Below are 24,174 nucleotides of genomic sequence, written 5' to 3' on the forward strand. Positions count from 1 at the left end.
GTACGTGATCAGTAGAATAGTTTAGATAGCTACACTGAGTTTAAAGTGCTGAATTCCATACAGACAAGGCTATGGGATGCTAACGGTAGAAGTCAGTGCTCTCTGGCATTGCAAGGAAGCTCCTTGGGAAAAGATGGAGATACCCAAAGACTTATAATGGGAGGAGATGTTTTTTTCCCGGTACTGAGAAAAAGGTGCCTGGCTAATCTACTGGATACTCATTTTTCTCTTGGAGGGCATTGCTAGGAATTTGAAGAAGAAAGGAACATAATAATAGAAACAATATAGGCAATATTTCAAAACAAACCAACATGCCTGGTAATCTTAGAGGTAATCTTTTGGAGAAGATGCATTATTTTGTCTGTAGTGATGTAAATTATTTTATTTAAGAAATGTGATTGAGGCCTGGAGCAGGTACAGCAGGTAGGGCGTTTGCCTTGCATGCGGCTAACCTGAGTTCTAATCCCCGGCATCCCATATGGTCCTCCAAGCACTGCCAGGACCCCTGAGCATCACTGGGTGTAACCCGAAAAAGTAGAAAAAAGAAATATGATTGAGGAGAGAGATTAAAATTTTATTTCATCATAAAATAAAATTGTTACACATCAGAGTACGAGGTACAGCAATTTTGAAAGAATAGAGTTGCTAAGAAGATACTATGTGTTTGTGTTTGTGTGTGTGTGTGTGTGTGTGTGTGTGTTTCCTTTTTTTTTTTTTTTGGCCTCTCAAGTATCAGGGTACTGTGATACTTGGCCTTGTTTGCAGGCCTGATGGTTCAGTGCAACACTGGAAGATCATTAGGGTCACAGCTCACTGCTTGGGATCCTGAACGGCCTCACAAATGCAGACACGCACTCTAGCCCTTTGAGTTACCGCCCCAGCTAAGCATGTATCTTTTACCTCCAGCATCCAAAATCATTTTAATGGCAAAGCAAGAGCTAGGTTAGTTTTTGTAGCTATAACTGACCCTTCTGCATCTTGTCATCCTCCAACTTGCAGCGATAGGGTTTGTTTTTCATTTTTGTTTGGGAGCCACATCCAGCAGGGCTCAGGGATCATTCCTGGTGGTTCTAGGGATACAAGCTGGGGTCAGCGTGTTCGGGCAGGTGCCCTATCTGCTGTACCATCTCTCTACCCTCTGAGCATATATTCTTAATATTTTGGATGTATGTAGTGATGATGGGCTGTAGTGATAGCATTGTGGGTAGGGCGTTTGCCTTGCACGCGGCTGACCCGGGTTCGATTCCTTCGTCCTTCTCAGAGAGCCCGGCAAGCTACCAAGAGTATCCCACCCGCACGGCAGAGCCTGGCAAGCTCCCCATGGTGTATTCGATATGCCAAAAAACAGTAACAAGTCTCACAGTGGAGACATTACTGGTGTCCGCTCTAGCAAATTGATGAACAACGGGAGAACCAGTGCTACAGTGCTATGTGGTGATGATTGCTTTTTAAAAATTTTTTCAGAAAGAGATATTTTTTAAATGAAAACTATGTCTTTTACATAATAAGAAGAGACTTATTTTTACTGAAGTAGTTAAAAGTGGGTGAAATATGAACCAAACAATGTGAATTTGGTTTTCTTGATCTAAGCAGGGTTATTTTAGAGTGTGGAGTAGAAATAAAGTTGTCTTCTGCTCCAGACAACTACATTGTGTCAGTACCAATTCTTGGCAGTTCTGCTCATCACAGCGACAGGGGCAATAATAGGTACTTCGTTCTTCTAGATACCTAACTTCTCCCTGTGTATATATATGCCAGAAGCTGCCTTGTCTCATTTCTGTTCTTTATGTTTTTTATAGAGCTTGAGGCAAATGCTGCCATAGTCTCTGGACAAAGGTAAGATGTTCGTTTCTTCAGACTTAGCACAAATGCCACATAAGTCTCCTTAAAGTTTGTTCTTTAAACCTCTCCTAATCTTGTGATTTTTTTCTTTACTTTTTTGCACCATTCTGTTTTTTGCACCATTCTGGTTTTTCATGATGTGATTCAATTAAAGATTCTTTTTAATTTTTAAAAATTAAAAAAAAATTGCAACAACAAAAAAGAAACATGAGCCTTAGTCCATTATAGTCCCCCCACTTTCTCTCTCTCTCCTCCCTCCTCCTCCTTTCCCCGACCTCTCTCTCTTTTTTGGCTTTTGGGCCACACCTGGCAATGCTTAGGGGCTACTTTCCTGGCTTTATGCTCAAGGGTGACCCTGGTAGTGCTGGGGATTGACCCTGGAACTCCCACATGCAAAGAATGTGCTCAGCCTATTGAATTATCCCAGTAACTTTTTTTTTTTGATGGAACTTGGTGACTAAGTTTATATCTCTTATGGTTGGTTTGAAATAAAATGATATAACATGTTCAGCTCTCAGTCTGGTGAATAAATAACACACATTCATTATGTGGGCACTGTTGGCTAGCACTCCTTAGTCCTGTGTCTGTCTTCTCAAGTACAGCAGACCCTCAAGGCAAAATAGAGAAAGCCAGGAGGAGTCTGAGTCCAATACTTGTAATTATTATTATTATTATTATTATTATACTGTGTTCCCTGACATAATCTAAAACAATGAAGTATAGTTAAAATCTCATTGGTGGGCTGGAGTGATAGCACAGCGGGTAGGGCGTTTGCCTTGCACACGGCCGACCCGGGTTCGATTCCCAGCATCCCATATGGTCCCCTGAGCACCGCTAGGAGTAATTCCTGAGTGCAGAGCCAGGAGTAACCCCTGTGCATCGCCAGGTGTGACTCAAAAAGCAAAAAAAAAAAAAGAATAAGTAAAATAAAATAAAATCTCATTGGTTCCTGGGGGGGCTGGAGCGATAGCACAGTGCACAATGGGTAGGGCATTTGCCTTGTATGCTGCCAACCCGGGTTTGATTCCCAGCATCCCATGTGGTCCCCCAAGCACCGCCGGGAGTAATTCCTGAGTGCATGAGCCAGGAGTAACCCCTGTGCATCACCGGGTGTGACCCAAAAAGCAAAAAAAGAAAAAATCTCACTGGTTCCTTAAAGTAGAGTAGTACTGTTTTCCGAAAGTATTTTATTTTTGTTAAAATAAAATTTTAAAAATTTCTCATTTATTTGTATCACTTAGCTTGATAAGCATCTTGGCTGGAGCGATAGCACAGTGGTAGGGCGTTTGCCTTGCACCAGCCAACATGGCCGACCCGAGTTCGATTCCTCTGCCCCTCTCAGAGAGCCCGGCAAGCTACCAAGAGTATCTTGCCCGCACGGCAGAGCCTGGCAAGCTCCCCGTGACGTATTTGATATGCCAAACACAGTAACAACAAAGTCTCCAATGGAGACGTTACTGGGCCCGCTCGAGCAAATCGCCGAACAACGGGAGGGCCTTTACCTTTTACCTTACCTTTATACTTATTTCATCCTTTGATTAGTCCTGTACAGATTGAATGCATTTATTTGAATGCTATGTAGTGAACTGCAGGCTCTTTGGATGTATTATCTCATTTATTTTTAAGTATCTATTAGGAAAGTAAATTTTGTTTCACAAAAAAGGATTCTAAAGCTCAGAAAGGTTAACTAACTTGCAGATTACAAGTTACAAATTTACAGTAAAGCCAAAATTCAGACCCAGATTTTCTGGATTGGGAGCCTTCATATTTAACATATGTTACATCAGGCAGGATTTATAAATCAAGAACCTGAAGCATAGAGAGTATTAAAGATCATGGCATATAAATGAATAGCTAAAGCTTGACCTCAGTTATTCTCCAAATTCCTACCCAGCTAGCTGGGATAACATTTGGGTTACTTTGTGTTTCTTAAGCGTGCATAGCTAGAGAAAGGAGATAATCAAATCAAAATGCCCTTTAGGGATCTGTGATGCTCAGGGAGTGAGTGCTATGCTGGTGACTGAACAAAGAATGCTGGATGCGTGCCCCTAACCCTGGGCTATCTTCCCTCCAGTCTTTTTTTTGGTGGGGGGTTTTCGGGGTGGTATTTTGTTTTCTTTTTGGAGCTACACCTGGCAGAACTCAGGACCATGTGGGTGCCAGAGATCGAACCCAGGTCGACCATGTGGAAAATAAGTGCCCTTTATACTCCGACCCCTCCAAAGGTTTTTTGAAAGATAAGTTTAGTGAATGATGTAACCAGATTTCTAACTGTAGTGCCATGTGGCACTAGCAATGTGGCACTCCTTTGGCAGGAATGAACAGACAAGGAGCAGGGATGGTTGGTAGAGAGGCTATGCCTGGTTCTCACCCCTCAGAAGCACACAGGCTAGTAGAAGGAACAAGATGCTGTACAAATTCAACTGTGAGTGCTCAAGAGCAGTTTTTTTTTTTTCAAAGGAATTCATTTTCTTTTTTTCTTTTGTTGGGGCCACGTCTAGCAGTACTTAGAAATAACCATGGTTATACCTGGCATACCTATCTTAAGTTTTTGTAACAATGGAAAGTAATGCTTATTAAAGAAAGCTAGAAAATCATATCAGGGATCAGAGAGAGTGCTCAACAGTCTGCGCATATACTTTGCATATGGGATGTCTGGGTTTGATCCCCAGCATCACTTCGATTCCCCCAAGCACCACCAGGAGTCACTCCTGAGCACAGAGCCAGGAATAAGCTCTAGGCAAAGCTGTTTGTGACTCAACCTTACCCCACCCCAACAGAAAAGGAAAATTACACATAAACCAGTATTCTTACAGCAAATATTCCTACAGCAATATTTGTTGTATATATTTCAGTCCTTTTAAACATGAGTAAATGCTTTGCATCTGTGTACATACATATATGTGCACACGTTTTTCACTATATCATTTAAATAACGCATAGAACATTGTATACATTGTTTACATACATTCATTCATGTGTGATCACATATATGACTTGTATAATAATAAAAATGGTAATGTGTTTCTAACATTGGTAATTTTTTCTATAATATACTGTGAACATTTTTGTCATTAAGTAACCTCTATAACATGGTTCGTCAGGTACCATGATTTAGTTAATTACTACTATTAAGCATTTAAGTCTTCTGTACTAGTATGAATAAGATTGTTTGTCAATGGGTGTTTAATTTTTACTCAAACTATTTATTTGGAACTGGAGAGATAGTACAGAGTTTGAGGTGCCTGCCTTGCTTGTGGCCATTCCTAGTTCTGTCGCTGGTACCACCTGTTCCCCCTGAGCATCCCTAGGTACAGCCCCAAAATAAAATAAAGTAATTAATTATCAGTAATGTAGGAGCTAATTGGGCTCAGATATCCTGTCTTAAGATTAAACTTGTATGACCTGATTCCCTTACCTCCTTGGAAACCTTTGCTTCCCTCTGTCAGCAGTGAGCCCAAAGAGATCATTGAAAAGTCCAAAACCCCAAGCCGAAGAAACTCCCGAACTGAAGAGCCAGCTGTGGCTTCTGAAAGTGTGGAAAATGGACATCGTAAGCGATCCTCTCGGCCTGCTTCAGCCTCCAGCTCTACTAAAGGTTAGCTGTGGGATGTGCGGGCTCTTTGTGAGTGAAATAGAACAGCGGCCTTCCTCTTTCCTCTGTTTCTTTTAAAGTTACTCTATCAGGTTTCTTAAACTGGTTTTTTTTTTTTTTTTGCTTTTTGGGTCACACCCAGCCGATGCTCAGGGGTTACTCCTGGCTCTGCACTCAGGAATCACTCCTGACGGTGCTTGGGGGACCATATGGGACGCAGGGAATCAAACCCAGGTTGGCCGCGTGCAAGGCAAATGCCCTACCCACTGTGCTATTGCTCCAGCCTCTAAACTTCTACTTTTGTTTTTGTCCTTCCTTTATCTGTTCACTGGACAGAGGTGGTGTGTGTGTGTGTGTGTGTGTGTGTGTGTGTGTGTGTGTGTGTGTGTCTCACAAGAACAGCAAGTTCTGTTCACTGGACAGTGTTGCAGTGGTGTGTGTGTGTGTGTATGTGTGTGTGTGTGTGTGTGTGTGTGTGTGTGTGTGTGTGTGTGTGAGACAAGACAGCAAGTCCTGTTGGAAACAAAGCACTTAACAGATTGATTGGTGATCAGCACAGGCTGTCAATATGGCCCAGACATTTTTCGTTTCTTGGTCAGTTCATTTTCCTGTGTGCTCTGCTCTTTAAACCACTAGCTCGTGCTTTCTCCCCTCTCTCTCAGCAGACTTCCTTTGTTTTTTTAGGGACAAAGTTAACTTCTTCGCTCTCATTATCTGGTCCAGACAAATCTACTAGAGTTCCCCTTTGCTCCTTTGCACTTTCTGTTCCAGAGCAGCCTTTGCATGAGTCCAACTCCAGTTTTCCGACTTGTTCCCTGTCTCTGACTTTCTCAAGAACCTTCTATTACCAGTGGCCTCTTTTGAGTAACTACCCTGTGCTTCTGTGACTTCAAATTCTCAGAGTTTTCTGGCTCCTCTGGCTGTTGCTTCTCAGCCACTATACAACCTTTAGATATGGACCTTCCACAGACTGAGTCACCTTTTTTGATCAAGCTTGTATTTTCTTCCTAATTGATCTCATTCATGACCCCTTCTGTAGTTCTAACCTTTCACAGGTGACTTCTTGAGTTTGTGTATCTAGTCCAGTGCTCTAGATGTCTTAAACAATTGCAGGTGCATCCTTTTGTTTTGTTAGTTTGGGGGCCAGCGCTGGTGCTATTCAGGATCTGCTCCTGGCTTATTGCTCGGGGGTCACTTCCAGCAGTGATTGGGGACTGTATGGTGTGGGAAATTCAAGCTAGACCTCTTGCTTTAAAAGCCTGAACTCTAGCCCTTTGGTTCTCTGGCTCCATCTCCCAGCTTCAGCAACTCCCAACATGCCTTTCTCATCCCTTTCATCACGGTTTTGTGCAGGCAGGAGCATCCTTCCTCCTTCCGTTCTTCTCATTCATGTGCTACTTTTCCTCCTTATGTAACTCAGATGTGTCTCTGCTATGAGAAATCATAGTATCATAGTTGTTACTTTGCTACATATGTGATGATAATATATATTCTATATTAAAGATAATACCTAGTTTTATTCACCAAAATCTTTTTTTTCTTTTTGGGGTACACCCAGTGATGCACAGGGGTTACTCCTGGCTCATGCACCCCTGGCAGTGGACCATATGGGATGCTGGAATCGAACCCAGGTTGGCCGCGTGCAAGGCAAACGCCCTACCTGCTGTGCTATTTCTCCAGCCCCAACCAAAATCTTTGATGCCTGATCTTATACAGAAAGTTATACAATCAGAAAATATTGTTAATGACTAATTCATTATTTATTATATTCCAGGCTTTGGGGGGTATAATAACAAAAAGATAAAATATCTGTCTTCATCAGTTCAATTTTTTTCTACCTAGGAGAACAGACTCATATGCTATTTTAATGTTAAATGCCTCAATAGCAAAATTACATGGTACTGAGGCCAGAGAGGAAGAATTCTATGATTGAGTGCATGCTTAGCCTGCAGGAACCCCAAGTTCTATCCCCTGTATTGCATGGTCCCACAAATACTACCAGGTATGACCCAAAAACAATTTTTTTTAATTACAATTAATTGGAGCAGATTTCTGGGATATTTTGTTCTCTTCCAAGTCAGAGAAGTCTTTCTGGAGAAAAGAATGAAACTTGAAGAATAAAGAGTCATTATCCAAGTCAAGGGAATTAAATATAAGAGTATTCTAGATGAAAGGTACAGCATGTGTAAAGGTCCACATCTTAGAGAAAGCATGATGCCTCCTTCTGACTGAAAATATGCCTAACTTAAATAGATCTGATTAGGCAGGAGCAGATATCCTGGTAAAGTGCCTATAATCAGTGCCATATTTGGTCCCTAAGCACTTCCAGAAGTGATCCCTGAGCACAGAGCCAGGAGTAAGCCATTGAACGTAGCTATAGCTAAGTGTGGCCCAAAACCCACATACCCCCTCAAAAAAAAAAATTTTACTAGGGAGATGGGTTGGAGTGATAGCACAGGGGTAGGGCGTTTGCCTTGCACGCAGCCAACATGGCCGACCCGAGTTCGATTCCTCCGCCCCTCTCGGAGAGCCCGGCAAGCTACCGAGAGTATCTCGCCTGCACGGCAGAGCCTGGCAAGCTCCCCGTGACGTATTCGATATGCCAGACACAGTAACAACAAAGTCTCCAATGGAAACGTTACTGGGCCTGCTCGAGCAAATCGATGAACAACGGGAGGACAGTGGTGACAGTTGTGACTAGGGAGATAACTCCAGTCCAGTGGGCTGGACTGCATGCTTTACACACAAAGGCCTTGTTTCAGTCCCTAACACCACATGGCCCCCAGCACCAGTGAATGTGATCTTTAAGCATGGAGTCAGGACTTTACTTTATGTCTTGAAACTATTTCTGGGCCAGAGCAATAGTATAGCAGATAGGGTACTTGCTTTGCACACGTCCTGCTTGGGTTTTGATCCCCAGCATCCAATATGGTCCTCCAAGCCTACCAGGAGTGATCTCTTATTGCAGAGTCAGGAATAAGTGTTGAGCATCACTTGGTGTGACCCAAAAATAAATAAATAAATAATAAAATAATAAACTGAATATCTGTGAAGACAACAATTTGTAAACTTGAAATTTTTAAAACTTTTATTTAAGGTTTTACAAAGTTATTTATAGTTGAGTCTTAGGCATATATTTCAATACTATTCCCACTGCCAGTGCCACCTTCCCTCTACCAGTGTTCCCATACTTTATCATCTTTCCTGCCTCCTTGACAGACACATTACAAAGTTAGGTGGTTGCAGTTAGATCTTTTGTTTTCAATGTTGTTGGGTCTGTACTTTGGGTATATACCTATCCAACTCACCTACATCAATCAGTATAACTGAATTCCGGACTCCTGCTCCCCCCTTGTCTCCCATTTGCATTTTCTTCCTTCTCCCCTTCATTTCTTTACTTTCTCTGTCCTTCTGCCTAAGTTCTGGAGTTAAGAGTGATCTAGGCATCCCCCTGTTAGTACATTATAGTTCCTCATCCAGTATTCTATGTACCACAGATAAGTGGGATCATTCTTTCTTCTTCTGGCTTACTTCACTCAACATGGTATCTCCCAGTTCCAACCAGATTGCAGCAAGTTGCATGATTTCATCATCCCTTGCATCTTCATGGTATTCCATGGTGTATATATACCACATCTTAATAATCCATTCATCTGTCATTGGACACCTGAGTAGATTACATATCTTAGCTATTGTGTGCAAAGATGATTAATAGTGTGCATAATGAATGAAAAACAACTTCCCGCCTAGAGTCCACTACCCTGCAAAGCTATCATTTAGACTAAGGGAAGGATAAGAACCTTTTCAGACAAACGAAAGCTGGCAGTGTTTGCAACAACTAAACCAATCCTGAAAGAACTACTGAAAGGCCACCAACAAAAGATAAATAGCCTCTGTGACTTCCCATAGTTCCTTAAAGCTAGTAAACCTAGCTTTGGAGAGAAAATAAAAATTGAACACAAAATCTGTCCCCAACAGATATAGAATGTATAGAATGACTACATTCATTTGTAGTATATAATTTAAAAATATATATAGATAGAGGATATTCTTGTTAACCTTTTGGTATCAATATCGTAAACTACAATGCCCAAAAGGAGAGAGAGAGAGAGAGACAGAGAGAGAGAGAGAGAGAGAGAAAGAGAAGAGAAGGAGGGAGGGAGGAGAGAGACGGAGGGAGGAGGGGAGGGGAGAGGCGCAACTGCTGTAGAGGGAGGCGGGAGGCAGTGGGGTGGGGGGTGATGGGAGGGAACCTGGGTACACTGGTACTGGGAAATGTACACTGGTGGAGGGATGGGTTCTGGAATACTGTGTGACTGAAATCTAATCATGAGCAGCTTTGTAAGGGTTTATCTCACAGTGATTCAATTAAAAAGTTAAATAAAAATATCTTTCCCTACTACTGCCATTCTTTGCCCGTTGGGTACATCTCTTGATCCCTTGCATCATAACAAAGAAGAAACTTCCAGGGTTAACATAACTTTTTTTTTTCCTTTTTGTTTTTTTGGTGCCACACCTGGCTGTGCTTAGGCATTACCCCTGGCTGTGTGCTCAGGAATCACTCCTTATGAGCTCAGGGGACCTCTGGCCCCCAATATTTTCTTTTCAAACTTAGACACCACATATGATTTGTTGTTTAACCCAGATTGGCTAGATTTATCCAGGGAAGGTGACCAGAGACTTTAAATAAGTTGATATTTTTTGTTTGTTTTCCTTCATAGAAGTATAAAATAAACACTAATAAATAAAAGATTATTTTCTGCATGTCAAATGAGCCCAGGACCTCACACATGCAAGGCAAATGTTCTACTACTGAGCTACAATCTCTGGCCCCTAAGACTTATTATTGCCGTTTCTAGTGTAAAATACTTGTTTACTCCTAGCTCCACTCATTGATCCCTCCTCAGAAACATGCAGCTTGCCAACTTATTGGTTGCTTTGGGAACGAGCAAGGAAGGAGTAAGGGGAACAAGGGTTTGCCAGTTCCCACCACTGCCTTTCTTTGTCCCTTGAGTACATCACTTGATTTTTTATAGCACAACAAAGAAGAAACTTCCAGAGTTGACATAACAGATTTTTTCTGAGGGAAAGAAAAGGAAAAAAAAAAAAGGAAAGCTCAGTCAAGATAAAATACTTTATTTTTTTAACTGCAGGTGACAAATTTGCTACAGTGAAAATGAAGCATAAGAATTAGACATGAAGCAGGGGCCGGAGCCATAATGCAACCAGTAGGGAGTCTTCCTTGTACGTGGCAGACTCAGGTCTGACCCCCAGCACCCCATCTCGTCCCCTGAGCACCACCAGGAGTGATTTCTGAGTGCAGAGGCAGGAATAACCCCTGAGCATTGCCAGGTGTAGCCCATAAAGAAAATTTTAAAAATAAAAGACTTAGACATAAAGGGACTGGAGAGATAGTACAGTGCATGGCTTTTGCCTTGCACACAGCTGACCCCAATTTGATCCCTGGCACCTCGTGCAAGGAGCGATCCCTGAACACAGAACCAGAAGTAAGCCCTGACCACCACCAGGTGTGGCACAAAAACAAGCAAGAGTTGGACATAAAGAGTTGCCTATGGGGAGTTGTGGGCTCTGTAGGACATTATTTCCATGGGATTAAAATAGCTATCAATATCCAGTCAGATTAACTGTCTTCTTTTTTGTTGTTGTTTATCACAGCATTTGCATGTTCTATTTTATTTTTTTTAAAAGGTTTATTGGATCACCGTGAAATACAGTTACAAACTTGCGTGATTACATTTCAGTCATACAATGCTTGAGCACCCCCATCCCTCCACCAGTGCACATTTTCCGCCACCATTATTTCTAGTGTCCCACCTGCCACCCCCACCCCATCCCACTCCCTGCCTCTGTGGCAGTATAGTCCTTCTTACTCTCTCTTTTTTAATTTGGGGCATTACGATTTGCAATACAGATACTAAGAGGCCATCATGTTTGGTCCTTGATCTACTTTCAGCACACATTTCCCATCCTGGATGATCCCTCCAATCTTCATTTACTTAGTGGTCCCTTCTTCATCCCAACTGCCTTCTCCCCCAGCATGTGGGGCCAGCTTCCAAACCATGATATGATTCTCCTGGCCCAGATTAACTGTCTTCTGATTTGCAAAAGACTAAGGAGATCTAAACTTCACTTCTTAGCAGTTACTATTGCTTACAGAGCAGTAAAATATTTGGATTTTTGCTTTTATAATTTGAGTCTGGGTTCTTAAGTGTTACATCAAAGAGATAAAATTTGCCTACAACTCTGAAGGTAAAATGAGCTTTGGAAAGTTCAGCCTAAGTGCTAGGAATGTGGTACAGCAGATGCATTTGCCTTACATGTATAACCTGTTTCAAGCCTCAGGACTGAGGGAAAAAGTTTAGCTTAGTTTCCAAAAATGAATGTATTTTATTCATCTTACACGATTGTTAGATCAAAACACTTTTTTTCTCTTTGATAAGAGTAATTTTAAAACATTGTTTTCATACTAAAACCAAAATATCTAGTATGGAACAGCATGAGATACGAGAGTGGATTTTGTTTTTAATTTGTTTTTTGGGCAACACCTGGCAGTGCTTAGGAGTTATTCCTTGCTCTGCTCCCAGGAATCACTCCTGGTGGGCCTCGGGATCATATGGGATGGGGATACAGGAATTGAACCCCAGTTGGCACATGCAAGGCAAGCACCCTACCCGCTGCACTCTCTCTTTCGCCCCATGAGAGTGAATTTGAAAGATCAGTGCAAGACTTTCAAGAAATGTTTACGTTTGGAGAGTTTCAATGATTTATCTTACTGTGCTATAGGAGAACTATGTGTGGAAAAAAATTCGAAAAACAAAGTTTAAATGTGGAATATAAATTGAAGAGAAATTAAGGGGACTGAAACACATACACTCATTCCTCCTTATGGCATTGTTACCCTGCTTATAAATCACTGTTCCCATTTCTTGCATGAAGTTCTCAAGATCTTTCAGGCTTGTTGCAGGCTGTGACTTACTCTAAGTTGATTCCATATGTATATATGTCCACAGTTTGATACACCTTGTTGGACCACAGTAGACATTGACCAAGGAGATATTAACTCTGTTGTGGCAAAAAGAATTTCTTGCTATAAAACTATGATAGCCCTGAAGGGATTAGAGTTGTTGGGGGATTGGGGATGCTCAGGGAGGTACCTTGGCAGTTTAACCACTTGCTTGTATCCATTGCTCATTGGTTTCTCACTGAAGCCCAGTCAGTGTATCCATCGTTTTTTTGAATGGTGGAAGCTGGTGATGGACACTGCAGGGTAAATCATGTAAGCTATAGCCACTCTCCACATGCTGTCCCTTTTCGTGCAGTTACGTATATGCATCTCCCACCACTTGTACCACAATTCCCCAGTTGCCACACCCTAAGTGTACAGGACTCTCTCGTCTCCCACCCACTGAAGCCTGAGCCCTCTCCACATTGGGTGCCCCCCTTTTGAATCCTGTAGATTCAGGGTCCAGCCGAGCTACTGAAGTGAGCCGAGTTCTTGCAGAAGGCCTGAACGGCCCTATGGTAGAAAACTTCCTCCACTAAATGCGTTCTTCCTTTCCCCCCACAGACCTAACCAGTGCCGTGCAATCCAAGCGAAGAAAATCCAAGTGAAAGAGCTGGACAGCAACTTGATACTTGTAAATGTGTGTGAATTTTACAAAAAGCAATTTTGAGCTGTGACTTTTTAAAATCCATTCTGTACAGTTACTCATTTTAATAATACGGCCCCTTTCCTAGGCCTTGCAACCTGTTTCATAAAGTGCAATGAGGAAAGCAGAGTTGAAGCCTTTTGTGTTGCAAGATGCAGTTCAAGTTTCTAAAATGTTGCCATGTATTGAGAGAAGCTAATATGACTATTAGTTTTCACATTTCCTATGCAGCCTAGTGTACAGGGTGAGCATTTTTAGATCTTCTAATGATATATTGTGCCGTGGAAGTACTGTGTGTGAATAGCAGTAGTGTGGGCAAAAGGAATCTTCTCATTTGGATATGTAAATAATTTTATTATATAGTGTTTTGGATGTATTTGTTGTAGAAATGGACCAGTGAATAAAGAGAATCTAAGGGTTTCTACAATGTGAAATATTGAATGTGTTCAATAAATGTCATTGTTCTAGAATATAAATGTATGATACTGGTAACTTTAGTAAGGAATCTTTAAGTGAGCTCTTTATTTGGACCTAAATGAGTAGAAACATCTTTCTTTGTGACCGAGAACCCTGTCTTATTTTTGTACCCACGATGCCCACCTGGCAAGCTGAGAGTAACATGCCCACCTGCTCACTTATCTCATGTCTGGCTCTAGAACAAGGCCTTTTTAGCACTGTACTCAGCATTTTGATAAATGTTGGCCAAATTTCTCTTGAAATAATCATCAAATTTTCTCTTGAAATAGTCATCTGAGAAATAATCCAAAACCTTCTGGGATTTTGTAGGGACAGAAAGCCATTAGCACTGCAGATTCTAACAGCATCAAGAATCTAACCCTGCCTGAGGTCAGCTTTCCACCTGCCCTCTAATTCTGCGCTGATGAGGTTGCGCCCAAAGAAGTCATTTGTGTTACATGCTTCAAAGATTACCACTGTATCTCTGACCCCTCTTTTTCTCTCTCCTCTCTTACCCAGCTGCAGCTGGCTTATGGGTCACTTATCAGTATGCCCAGGTTTTCTTTCCTGGCTCAAGTCTTATCTTGAAATTTGTAGTCTCCAACCAGCTGCTTTTGCCCCCACCCTAGCCACTACCATTAAGGGAATCTGATGCTTGGAATCCCAGCCCTGTCTTTGTGGGCCTCAGCCTTTTGCTGTGTCTCTACAGCTAAACACAGTGTATCCCTTTTCTCACTACAGGGCTCTATGCCCTTGCCTAACCTCATGCCTGAGACCAAAAGGATGAGTTAGTGATTCTCTCATGTGTATTCTCATCTTAATTTATATGTGTCTTGCATCTTAACCGTTCTCTAGAAGTAGTTAACTTATGAGTCAGACCCAACACTGGCTCTGTTCCCAGCAAGCCTATCTCCCCTCTTCCTTTTCTGCATGATATACACAACTGGAACCCAAAGCCAACCTAATAATAATACCTTATGCCAACACTGTGTTTGCAATTGCAAAGTATTTTTCCCACTTTAGCTCAACTCAGGCAGTAAGCATAATGTGCTTTAAATAGATTTTTATTTGTTTTTCTTTATATTAAATTTTTTTCTCCCATAGAGGAATACATTACAGTCTAACAATCAGAATCCTGTTACACATGTTCACAGGCATGCCACATGACCGGGTCGAGGTGGTTGTGTCCTTGAGTCTGTCGACATGTCATGACATGGTCAGTCAGTCTCATTTCAGCCAGTCTCAACACAAAACACCCAGAAGGGACGCACTCAACTTGTTGGTTCCGTTTGGAACTAAGTAGCAGGGCAAGAGGGAAGATATAAAGGGGCTATTGTGTGTCTGCACTAAGTAAGCCACATGGATCTTAGGAGGCATCCAAGAGCTCCAGATGGGTCTTTGTTGCATCTAAGACATTATGGGTCAGAGCAAATCGATCAGGGTTCCGGGCAGAGCTAGGGAGCAGGCATACTCGAAAACAGCATACTTCACTCATACACACATGGTACCCTGTGCTAGGGCCAGACTGGCAAAGGCAAAAAAATGACACCAGAGCACTCAGACTTACTGGGAAATAACTAGAATCACCCTTAGATGTAATTGGGACTCACTCTAGAAATGGGTCCCCCTGACATACTCAGTTTTGGCAAAGTGCTGGTAATGTATTGACATTAATACAAACTGGAACAAACTTCTCCAGGGTTTCTGAAAACATCAGTCCAGACAGACTCTCTAACCTCCTCCTGTCTAAGGTTGCATAGGACTTCGTGATTTCTGGTTCCCTCATGTATTCAAGTTCTGTGGTTTAAAATAAAAATCCTGAAGCATGCTCAAGGTGAAAGGCACATACACAGTCAATACAGTATGATGAAGTCTGATGCTTCAGGAATCAGACTAGCAAGAGACTGAGTAGTGTTGGTTCTTAGAAATCTATACAATTAAAATATTGCCACACGCAGATGCTACAGAATCTATAGGAAAATACAAAATATGAGCCTTGCAACCAGCCAGAGGATGAGGTTGGAGAGTTCTAGAACCTATACTAGTCTCCAGAAATATGGGTTAGGAGGGGTTCTTTTGAAATTTTAGCCAAATTCCCTGTCACTCACTCTCCTCCAACCAGGTCATCATGGATACTGCCCAGGACTGAGCCTGGACCCCAGCTGGCAGCGAAGAAGTAGGCAGGAAGAGCTGGAGGGAGTGTCAGCTCTTGGAAATGCTGAAGACCCTATGCTAGCTAGGAAGTGGCCAAGGGGGTTGCTGGAAGAGTAAAAGTGACTAGGTCCTAACTGAAGGGACAGCCTTGGGGATAGAAAGGAACAAGGCTGTCGAGTATAGGAGTCCTGGAGGACTTGTGAAGGGACTTTGACTACTTTTCATGTGAATTCAGCTGATTCTTTGGGACAGGAGACCCCAACAGAGCTTCTTCTATCCCCATCCCAGCATACATGGGCTACCCCCTGGACCCTCACCCAAGGCTTTGGGCTCTTAAGGTGATGGTGCAGTCGTCTTGACCTTCATGGGATTCTGTTTTCTCCAGGCCTCAGCATGGCTCTGAGGCCTGGGAATCTGAGACGGGTAAAGCGAGAGACCTGTGTTAGTAGGTAACGGGAAACCCTCCAAGTTTCAAAGAGGAAAGAGCACACTCTAGAAAAGGACAGTTAGAGGACAGGGAAGCAACTCGGGGCGTCCCAAGAAGCTTTTGCTGGTGTCTGAGCCCAAAAGTCAATCCCACCCCAAGAAGGGAAAAGCTGGCGCCCCCGCTCCCCACCCCTATCTCATCCAGGGATTCAGGTTTCCTCCTCCAGGTAACTGGAAGAAAAGGGGAGGGGAACCCTAGGGCACCAGTTTCTCCCCAGTAGCATAAACTGGAAGAGAAATGAGGAGAGGCCCCCTGAAGGCCCTGAATCTTGGAGGGAGACTTGAGGGTGGGAAAGGGGGCTCCTGGCCTCCTACCCAGGAGTGTTGGTTAGCCGTAGTGGGCAGGGTGTGAAGGACAAGACCAGAGGCAAGACGAAGGCTGAGCTGTGTCTCCGAGGATGGCTTCACTCTGCAGCTGTCCCCTCCAGCCACACTCCCCGAGCGCTCTTCCTCTGGGGTGTGCCCTTGTGCTGCCTGGAAGCCCTCTGGCCTGCATCTCTCCTAAGCTCTTAAATTCTAGCACCTTGGGCATTGAAACAGATGGCCAGGATGGCAGGGCCTTGCCCAGCCTCTATTCCTGGGTGACACGTGGTTTAGGGTGGCAAGACGAAGCCCTTTCAGACTCAGTAGCATGCAGAAGGCAAATTCGGGGAAGAGCTTTGGGAGGTGGGTTTCTAGGAACGGAGGTGAGGGCAGACTTGAGGCTCGGGTCTGCAAACAGGGCTTGGCCTCTCTGAGCAAGCACTGGGCCAGCTCCCACAGTGCCCTGTCCCCGCGGCTTTCTCAACCTATCCTGACTACATTCAGCTCCGACAGACTGCCTCTTGAGATTCCCTCCATCTTCTCCCTCGAATTCACATTTCACAGCCCCCTTCCACATACTTTACCTTTCCAGACCTAAGCAAACTCCAAGGTGTCATACAGCCCCCATGAGAGGGGGAAAGAGCCTCAGGGGGCCCTCCCCACCCCCATTTGGGAAGGAATTACAGGGAATGAGTAAGGGAGCGAGTGTGAATGTAGTGCCAAATATGAGAGAGGGTGAGGCTTGTGACGTGGCAAACGAGTTGGGAGATGAGCCAGGCCTGGGACAGGAAGATACAAAGAATAGGAGTGGCCAGAGGTAGAGGGCTGAAGAGCAAGGATGAAGGGGACGGTCCAGGTGAGGTTGGGCCAGGGAGCAGGTGTGCAGGAGGAAGGGAATCAGGCGGATTAGAGGATCAGCACAGGAAGGGGGAGGTGGTGAGGAGAGCTAGCACCCCCCCACACACACTGGAGGGATCCTGACCAGCCTGCGGGAGGCCTCGGGCACCCCTCGCGCAGCACACAGTTTAGCTGCAGCGGCGGGGCTGGGGCAGTGGGGTGGGTCGGGAGTCGGCCAGGGGCTTGGGACGCAGCCAACGGAGCTCAGTAGTTGAACTGACGCTGGCACGGCTGGTAGACGAAGCTGCCTTGGTGCTTTGGCCGGCGCGGACGGCTCTCGCGGGCGCGGTTCTGCCGTTGTACCACCTTGGCGCTCAGCGCGTGGCGCTCAGCCCGCTGCCGGGCCCGCTGCAGCCGCCGCGCCTGGCCCGCCTTCTCCAGCAGCGCGGCCCGCGCCGGCAGAGGAGCGGCGGCGGCGTGGTGCAGGGCCCGGGGCTCGCGGCGAGCAGGCACCAACTCCCTGGAGGGACGGAGAGGGCTGGATTAGAGGGAGGGGCCAGCGCCTCCCACCCGGGCCCGGCGCCGGTCCCTCTACGCCCCCTGAACCCTGGTCCAACATAGCTCTGTTCCTTGTTCGAAGACAACCTGGAGATGCCTCTGGGTTCGAACCCCTTAATTTGGTAAACTAGCCCACAGCGAAGGTTCTAGCCTCCAATCGGGCTCTAGCCTACAGCACTAGCCTCCAGAAACCCCACCTTCGGAATCTTATGCATACGTTTTTCCAACCTTCAAACAAACAACCTTCAACCTTCTAGCCTCTGAAACCTCGCAGGCCCGCCCCAGGGGAGGCCCCGCCCCCTCGTCCCCGAAGCCCCGCCCCGGCCTTGAGGCCCCGCCCCCAGAGCCGGTGGCCTTCGGGCGGGGCGGGCTGCAGCTCCTCCCCTCCTCTGCTCTCCTAGGCCTCGCGGCTCCGCCCGGGTCCACTCACCCCTCGCTAAGGTCGCCTTCAGGCAGGGCAGCGTCCGGGCGCGGGGAGGGGGGCGCCGGCTCCAACACTATGGTGCTGCCGGTGACGTAAACAGACATGCTGGGGTGCTCGATGAGGAGGTCCTCCAGGGGGCTGCTCTGGAGGCGGGCGGGCCCAAGTCCGGGCCCCTCTGCAGTGAAACAGGCGGGAGGGGTAACAAACCAGCTCTCGTCCATCAAGGAGGGCGCGGGCGGAGGGCGGCCCGCGGGGGCAGGGGCGGCCCCGGGGCTGGGGGGAGCTGCGTAGCTGTCTACGGGGGGCGGGGGGGAGCCATGCGGAGGAGGGGGCGCAGCAGGGAGGGACACACAGCACACACACACACACACACACACACACGTGGGGGGGGGGGCGGGAAGAGAAAGGGCATCGTTAGTCAGAGCCGCAGCCCGGTCCGCCGCACCCACGGGGCACCCACGGGGCAGGACTCAGCACCTGCCTTTAGAGCAGGTGAGGTGCGAGCCCCAAGACCTAAGCCGCCCCGAGACAACTGGCACTGGCGTTTACTCGGGATGGAGCGCCCGGACCCGCCTCCAGTGACACTGCCTCGGCCCCGTTTGCCCAGGCAGCTTGGAGGGGCTCCCCCTACCCCCTAGCAGCTCCTCCCCACCCCGCTGCTCGGCCACCTGCCCTTGCGGTGCCCTGGCCCCGGCTCCGGCCTCACCTGGCAGGTCAATGATGAGCCAGCCGTCCACTTCATCCTCCTGGGACACGAAGGCGCGCGGGCACTCGGCGTCCTCCGGGGGCGGAGGGGTGCTGAAGAAGAAACTGGTGAAGCGCTGGAACATGGTGGGAGAGTGAAGCGGCCTCAGGGGGGCGCCCTATGGCAGTGCAGAAACCTGGGAGGCGTAGAGAGGTGTCAGTCACCTGAGGGACTCCCGCTGGGGTACTACCCTCCTCCCAGCCCCCACAGCAGGACAGGGCTGTGTGGGGAAGCTCTATGGTGTACACCCTTTCTGCTTTTCAATTCAGGCTTTTCTATTTTTCATATAATCTTTGGATGCCATTTAATTTATCGATGCCTTAATGTTCTCATCTGTGAAATGGGAATAATAGTTATATAGTTAATGTTACTGGGAATACTCTAGGGCAGCATTTCTCAACTGGGGCCATATGGTTCCCAGTGGGCCCCCAGATATTCCAAAGGACCACAGGTGAAAACTGTATACATGGAAATTCAGAGCAAGAGAGTAGAGGACCAGTCAATCAAAAAGTGGGGCCACAGGGAAAAGATAAGGTTTGAAAGGGGCCACAGTAAAAAAAAAAATGGTTGAAGGGGCCAGAGATAGAGTACAATGAACTGGTAAGGTACTTGCTTTGCATGTGACTGACCCAGGTTTGATATGATTCCCCCAAGCTGAGCACAGAGCCAGGAGTAAGCCCTGAGTACCACGGGTGTAACCCCAAAATAAAACAAGATTTAGAAACACACAAAAGAAGTGATTACCCCCTTCCCCCAAAATAAGGCTTACATATGCCCAAACTCTTTCAGGAAGGTCTCCACAAGATTCACCATTCAAACTAGATCTTAAAGAATACACAGAAATTTCTCCAGGCAAGGAAGAAATGGTCAATATAGTATTTATTCCCATCCTCTTAATATAACAAGCATTAATGTGCCAGGCTCTTCTATTAAGTACTTTACCTACATAATCCACCTCATGGAATTCTTACAACCCTAGAAGGTGGGGATAATTACCCTCCTCTTACAGTTAAAGAAACTGAAGCTCAGGCCCAAAAGTTCACAGTGAGACAGTGAGGTAGGATTCGAACCCATGTAGTCAGAGAGAAAAAAACAATATTCATTAACACTATACTCCCTAACTGGATAGAACATTCTTTTATTCTTTGTTTTGTTTTTGTGGCACCATGGAATCAAGTCCAGGGTCTCATGCATGCTCTACCACAGAGCTACATTTTCAACTGAATTAGACATTAATTTAGTGGCCATGGTTCATGTGCATTTTTCTGAAGTTTTGCCATGATTTCCTAAGTAGTAGTCCTTGAACCCAAAGATTAAGAACCATTATCAGCAGCTGGGAGATAGTTCAGTAGGAGATAGTTCAACTGCATGGTCTCCAGCATCTCTGGGAGCACCCCCATCCCCAAGCAGCAAGTCTAGAGTAGCCCAAATCACCATGGGGTGTAGCTCAAAAAACAAAAACCAAGCAAGAAAAAAAAAAGGAACATACTTAAGCCTGTGTGACTTGGAAAGTGCTGGCTCCAAGAAACCACACAGGGGCTGGAGCAATAGTACAGCGGGTAGGGCATTTCCCTTGCACGCAGCGGACCCAGGTTCGATTCCCAGCATCCCATATGGTCCCCTGAGCATCGCCAGAAGTAATTCCTGAGTGCAAAGCCAAGAGTAATCCCTGTGCATCGCCGGGTATGACCACCCCCAAAAAAGAAAGAAAGAAAGGAAGGAAGGAAGGAAGGAAGGAAGGAAGGAAGGAAGAAAGAAAGAAAGAAAGAAAGAAAGAAAGAAAGAAAGAAAATCGCACAAACCCTACTACACTCAGTCTCAGCTGTGTAGCAGATGGGATTCAAAGATCCTATCCCCACAGGCCCTGCCCCCTCACCCGGGTAACGCTCAAGCTCCAGCTCTGATCTGGATCCCTGAGTAGGAGGGAAAGATCGGATTGCCTGGCCCCAGGAAGCAGCAGGTCAGAGAGGGGAGCTCTAAGACCGCAGGAGCCCTAAGCCTGAGCACCCATAGGACCTGTAACCCTAGTCAGTCCTCCCCTGGATGATGATGAGGGAGACCCTCTGCTCCTTGAATGGAAACATCCAGGAAGTGGCCGTGCCCCTCTGCCCATCTCACTAGACCTCAGCTAGAGACTACTGGCCCCCAGGGTCCCTCTACCACTGTTCCCTACAGATGGCCAGTAGTTTTGCTACTGAGCCCCTTCCTTGGGGAATGAATGTTTCTCCATTTCCTGTAGAAGTCCCTGGGGCAGCACCATTCCTCAGTTCCTGGAAGCATCTACTCCTTGTGCTAAGCCATCTAGATATTTCTGTGCTCACTGCAACCTTCCCTGCTTCCAGACCATGTTCCTGTTCCACACTTGGCAATCCCATGGCGGGCGGTGGGGGAGGGGAGGGGTAACTGGTGGGAAGTCCTCCCAGGGTGCTGGCCCCTTCCTTGGTGGATGTCCGGGGTGATGAAATGTAGTGCCACCTCCAACCAGTGCCCAGCACATCTGTGTAGCCCACAGAGTTAGTGACTCAGTTCACAAAAATCCAGAAAGTTCGGCCCCTCCTATTAGAAGGGAAGATCAAGTCCTTGATGAGCTTACACCTTTCCAAGAACCCAGCCGTGTCCTTGGAGAAGGAAAGCCCAGCTGGGACCATCCCATTCAACCAGCCAGACAACCAGATGATTCTAAGTCTAAACATGTTGTGTAAATAGTGGCAGAGCATCCAGCCCCTAGGGTGTGAACGCAGGGAAGCTCAGCAAACAGCCCCCAAGAATGTATTAAAGATGCAGGGGAGAGAGGGGGCTCAGACCCAGGTCTTGCCAGAGCCTCTGCCTGGCTAGCAAAGGGTCTGGGGTGGCGGGGCCCCAAGATCCAGCAGGCATTTTCCAGAGCACCCACTGTGTCCTGGAAGCCTGCTCTAGGTCTCATCAAATTACAACCAGATTGAGGGAAGGGAGGCTCAGTGGGGGGGCGCTCCCTGCCTGAGGTCACACATGGAGTCAGCGACAGAGCCAGGAATGACAACAGCACCAGCCAAACAGTGCCCGCCCCCTCTCCTGACCACTGCAGGAGCCTCCCGGATTTTCTTTCCCAGTCCTGCCAGCTTCCTGGTTCTCACATTCCCAGCTCTGCTCGGGAGAACTCGTCCCTTTAATCACAACAGCTGTGCCCAGCATGTTTTCAGAGCAAGCCCCACGCACCGCTGCCCAAGCCCGTCCTTTAGCCAAGCCCAGGCTAGGATGAGACTCCCTGTCCCGCCTATTCAATTCCATCGGCTTGGAAAGCCAGAAGCTCCCCTGCCCTGAGGAGAGTGGCAACGCAAGCGGTGTCAACACTGGCCATCAGTCAGGTCACTGACCTCCTCGCTGACCACTCTGGGCCTCTGGGAGGTGCCAAAAGGCCAGAGAGAGGCAACGGGCAACCCCCAATCCCACCCCAAAATCAGCCCTGGAGACACCCTTTGGTAGCCAAAGACTCACCTGGTCAAAACAGCTGGGAGGCATCTATTTTATTGGGTTTTGCAACTCCCAGGTACAGAGTGAGGCTCAAGGCCACAAAAGGGGGTCCCCATACACAGAGACCTTCTGGGAAATGATCCAGGACCCCCCCCTCCCCACCCCCGGGCCTGGTGAAATCGGGACTGCGCTGAGCAGCAGGCAGGATGTGTAATCAACTAGTTGATAGTTCCCAGCTCCGGGTTCGGTGAGTGCCCACAGATAATGTATCTGTCACTCAGCGGGCAGGCCTCTAACTGGCGGTGTGATCTCCAGGGAGCCACGTCCCCTCTCTGGGCCTCAGTTTCCCCCTTTGTGAAATGTTAAAGACCCCAGGTTCGGGCGCTGGGAGTGACGTCAGCTAAGGCGCTGCACGCCCGTTTGGGATTAGGAGGATGTTGTTTTGTTCGTCCCGAGGGTGCAGAGGCTGGAGCCAGAGGGAAAGGGGGGTTTCACCAGCATCTCACGCTGCCCCAACAACCTGGCGCTCCCGAGCCGGTCACCCCAAGAAACTTCTAAGGATCCCCCTCAAATATCGAAAATGCCGGGGGGTCAGAGGCTCGCGCCCCGACCCTGGACTGGCCCAGGAAAACTGGACCAAAAGACCCGCCGCCTTTCAGCCTCCCACGCTAGGAGCCACCAAGTCTTGACCTAGCGCCCACCGGGTCAACGGAGGACAAGCGCCCCGAGTCCGGGGGGTTGGGGGGGCGGTGCCGGCCTTGGTGACGTCTCAATGTCATATGCAAATCGGGAGACGTCAAGGTCTACCGGCGGCGCGGTAGCCAATCCGGGGCCGGGGACGCAGCCCCCGCGGCGGCCGGCGGCGAGAGACAAAGACCCGGGCGCGGGGGGCGCGGGGCGTGTCCCGGGGTTCCCCGAGCCCCGCCCGGGGGGCACTCACCTCGGGGCGGGGGGGGGCGCTGAGGTAGTTGGCGGCGGGGGCGTCCCGGGCTCGGCGGCGGGTCACTGGCCGGGCCACATCGCGGGGCCGGGCGGGCGGGCGGCGGGGGGCACGGCTGCGGGCGGGCGGAGGCGCGGGGCTGCGGCGCTCGCCCGCGCCGCTCTGAGCCTGTGCAGACGCAGCCGCTGGGCGCTCGGCACAAATTCGAGCGTTCGAACAGCTGATTGTGACGTCACAAAGGGGCCCGCCCGCCGCGTCACCGGCCGCCGGCGCAACAGCCAATCGCGGGCTGCGGATCCCCCTCCCCGCCCCGGCGCCCGGCTCCGGCTCTCGGGGGCGGCCGGCTCGAGCTGGCACCGTGGAGCCCACCCTGACCCTCCGGAGGTGCCCCAGACCTCTCCTGGAGGACGGCCGTGCACTCCTCCCTGCACGGCCCGCAGCTCCTGCCCTCCCCCTGCCCCCTCGCCCACCGCCCACCGCCCACCGCCCCGCATCCTTTCGCCAGCGCGCCACAATCCAAGTGCCCCCACCGGGACCCTTTTCCCCCCCGCATCGCGGCCCGTTCGTGCAGTTCCCGGCTCCCCCACCGCCTTTCTGCCGCTCGCTCTTTTCTGTCTCGCTGCCTCGCATGTACTTTCTGCTTCCCCACTCCATTTTTTTCTTTCTCAGCTCGGAAGACGCGGTAGTGGGGAGACATTCCCCTTCCCTGGTTCC

General features: G+C 47.8%; 2 protein-coding genes across 7 annotated transcripts in view; one reads left to right on the top strand and one right to left on the bottom strand.

The window, feature by feature from the left end:
• The window catches only part of NCOA6 (nuclear receptor coactivator 6), an 84,167-nt gene extending 70,626 nt beyond the window's left edge, over nucleotides 1–13,541 (top strand). For 4 of the 5 annotated variants that reach the window (XM_056122135.1, XM_056122138.1, XM_056122139.1 and 1 more), the window contains 3 exons: nucleotides 1,800–1,836; nucleotides 5,292–5,440; nucleotides 13,026–13,541. In XM_056122135.1, coding sequence (XP_055978110.1) covers nucleotides 1,800–1,836; nucleotides 5,292–5,440; nucleotides 13,026–13,069 — 230 coding nt within the window. In that variant the 3' untranslated portion in view covers nucleotides 13,070–13,541. The remainder of the gene's footprint in view (nucleotides 1–1,799; nucleotides 1,837–5,291; nucleotides 5,441–13,025) is intronic. The other variant, XM_056122137.1, reaches the window with a different exon arrangement.
• A 1,068-nt stretch (nucleotides 13,542–14,609) lies between these two features.
• TP53INP2 (tumor protein p53 inducible nuclear protein 2) lies at nucleotides 14,610–23,560 on the bottom strand. Of its 2 annotated transcripts, none has more exons than XM_056121356.1 (4): nucleotides 23,461–23,560; nucleotides 19,032–19,206; nucleotides 18,332–18,620; nucleotides 14,610–17,863 (listed from the first exon to the last, which is right to left on the bottom strand). In XM_056121356.1, the coding sequence occupies exons 2-4, from the start codon at nucleotides 19,153–19,155 to the stop codon at nucleotides 17,608–17,610; spliced, it is 669 nt and encodes a 222-aa protein (XP_055977331.1). In that variant the 5' UTR covers nucleotides 19,156–19,206; nucleotides 23,461–23,560; the 3' UTR covers nucleotides 14,610–17,607. The 2 variants fall into 2 exon arrangements, with proteins under 2 accessions (XP_055977331.1, XP_055977332.1); XM_056121357.1 differs by lacking the exon at nucleotides 23,461–23,560 and adding an exon at nucleotides 22,545–22,656.
• Nucleotides 23,561–24,174: the final 614 nt, after the last annotated feature.

Source organism: Sorex fumeus, unplaced genomic scaffold (genome assembly GCF_029834395.1).
Source record: "Sorex fumeus unplaced genomic scaffold, SorFum_2.1 ptg000044l, whole genome shotgun sequence".
Classification (NCBI taxonomy): Eukaryota; Metazoa; Chordata; class Mammalia; order Eulipotyphla; family Soricidae; genus Sorex; species Sorex fumeus.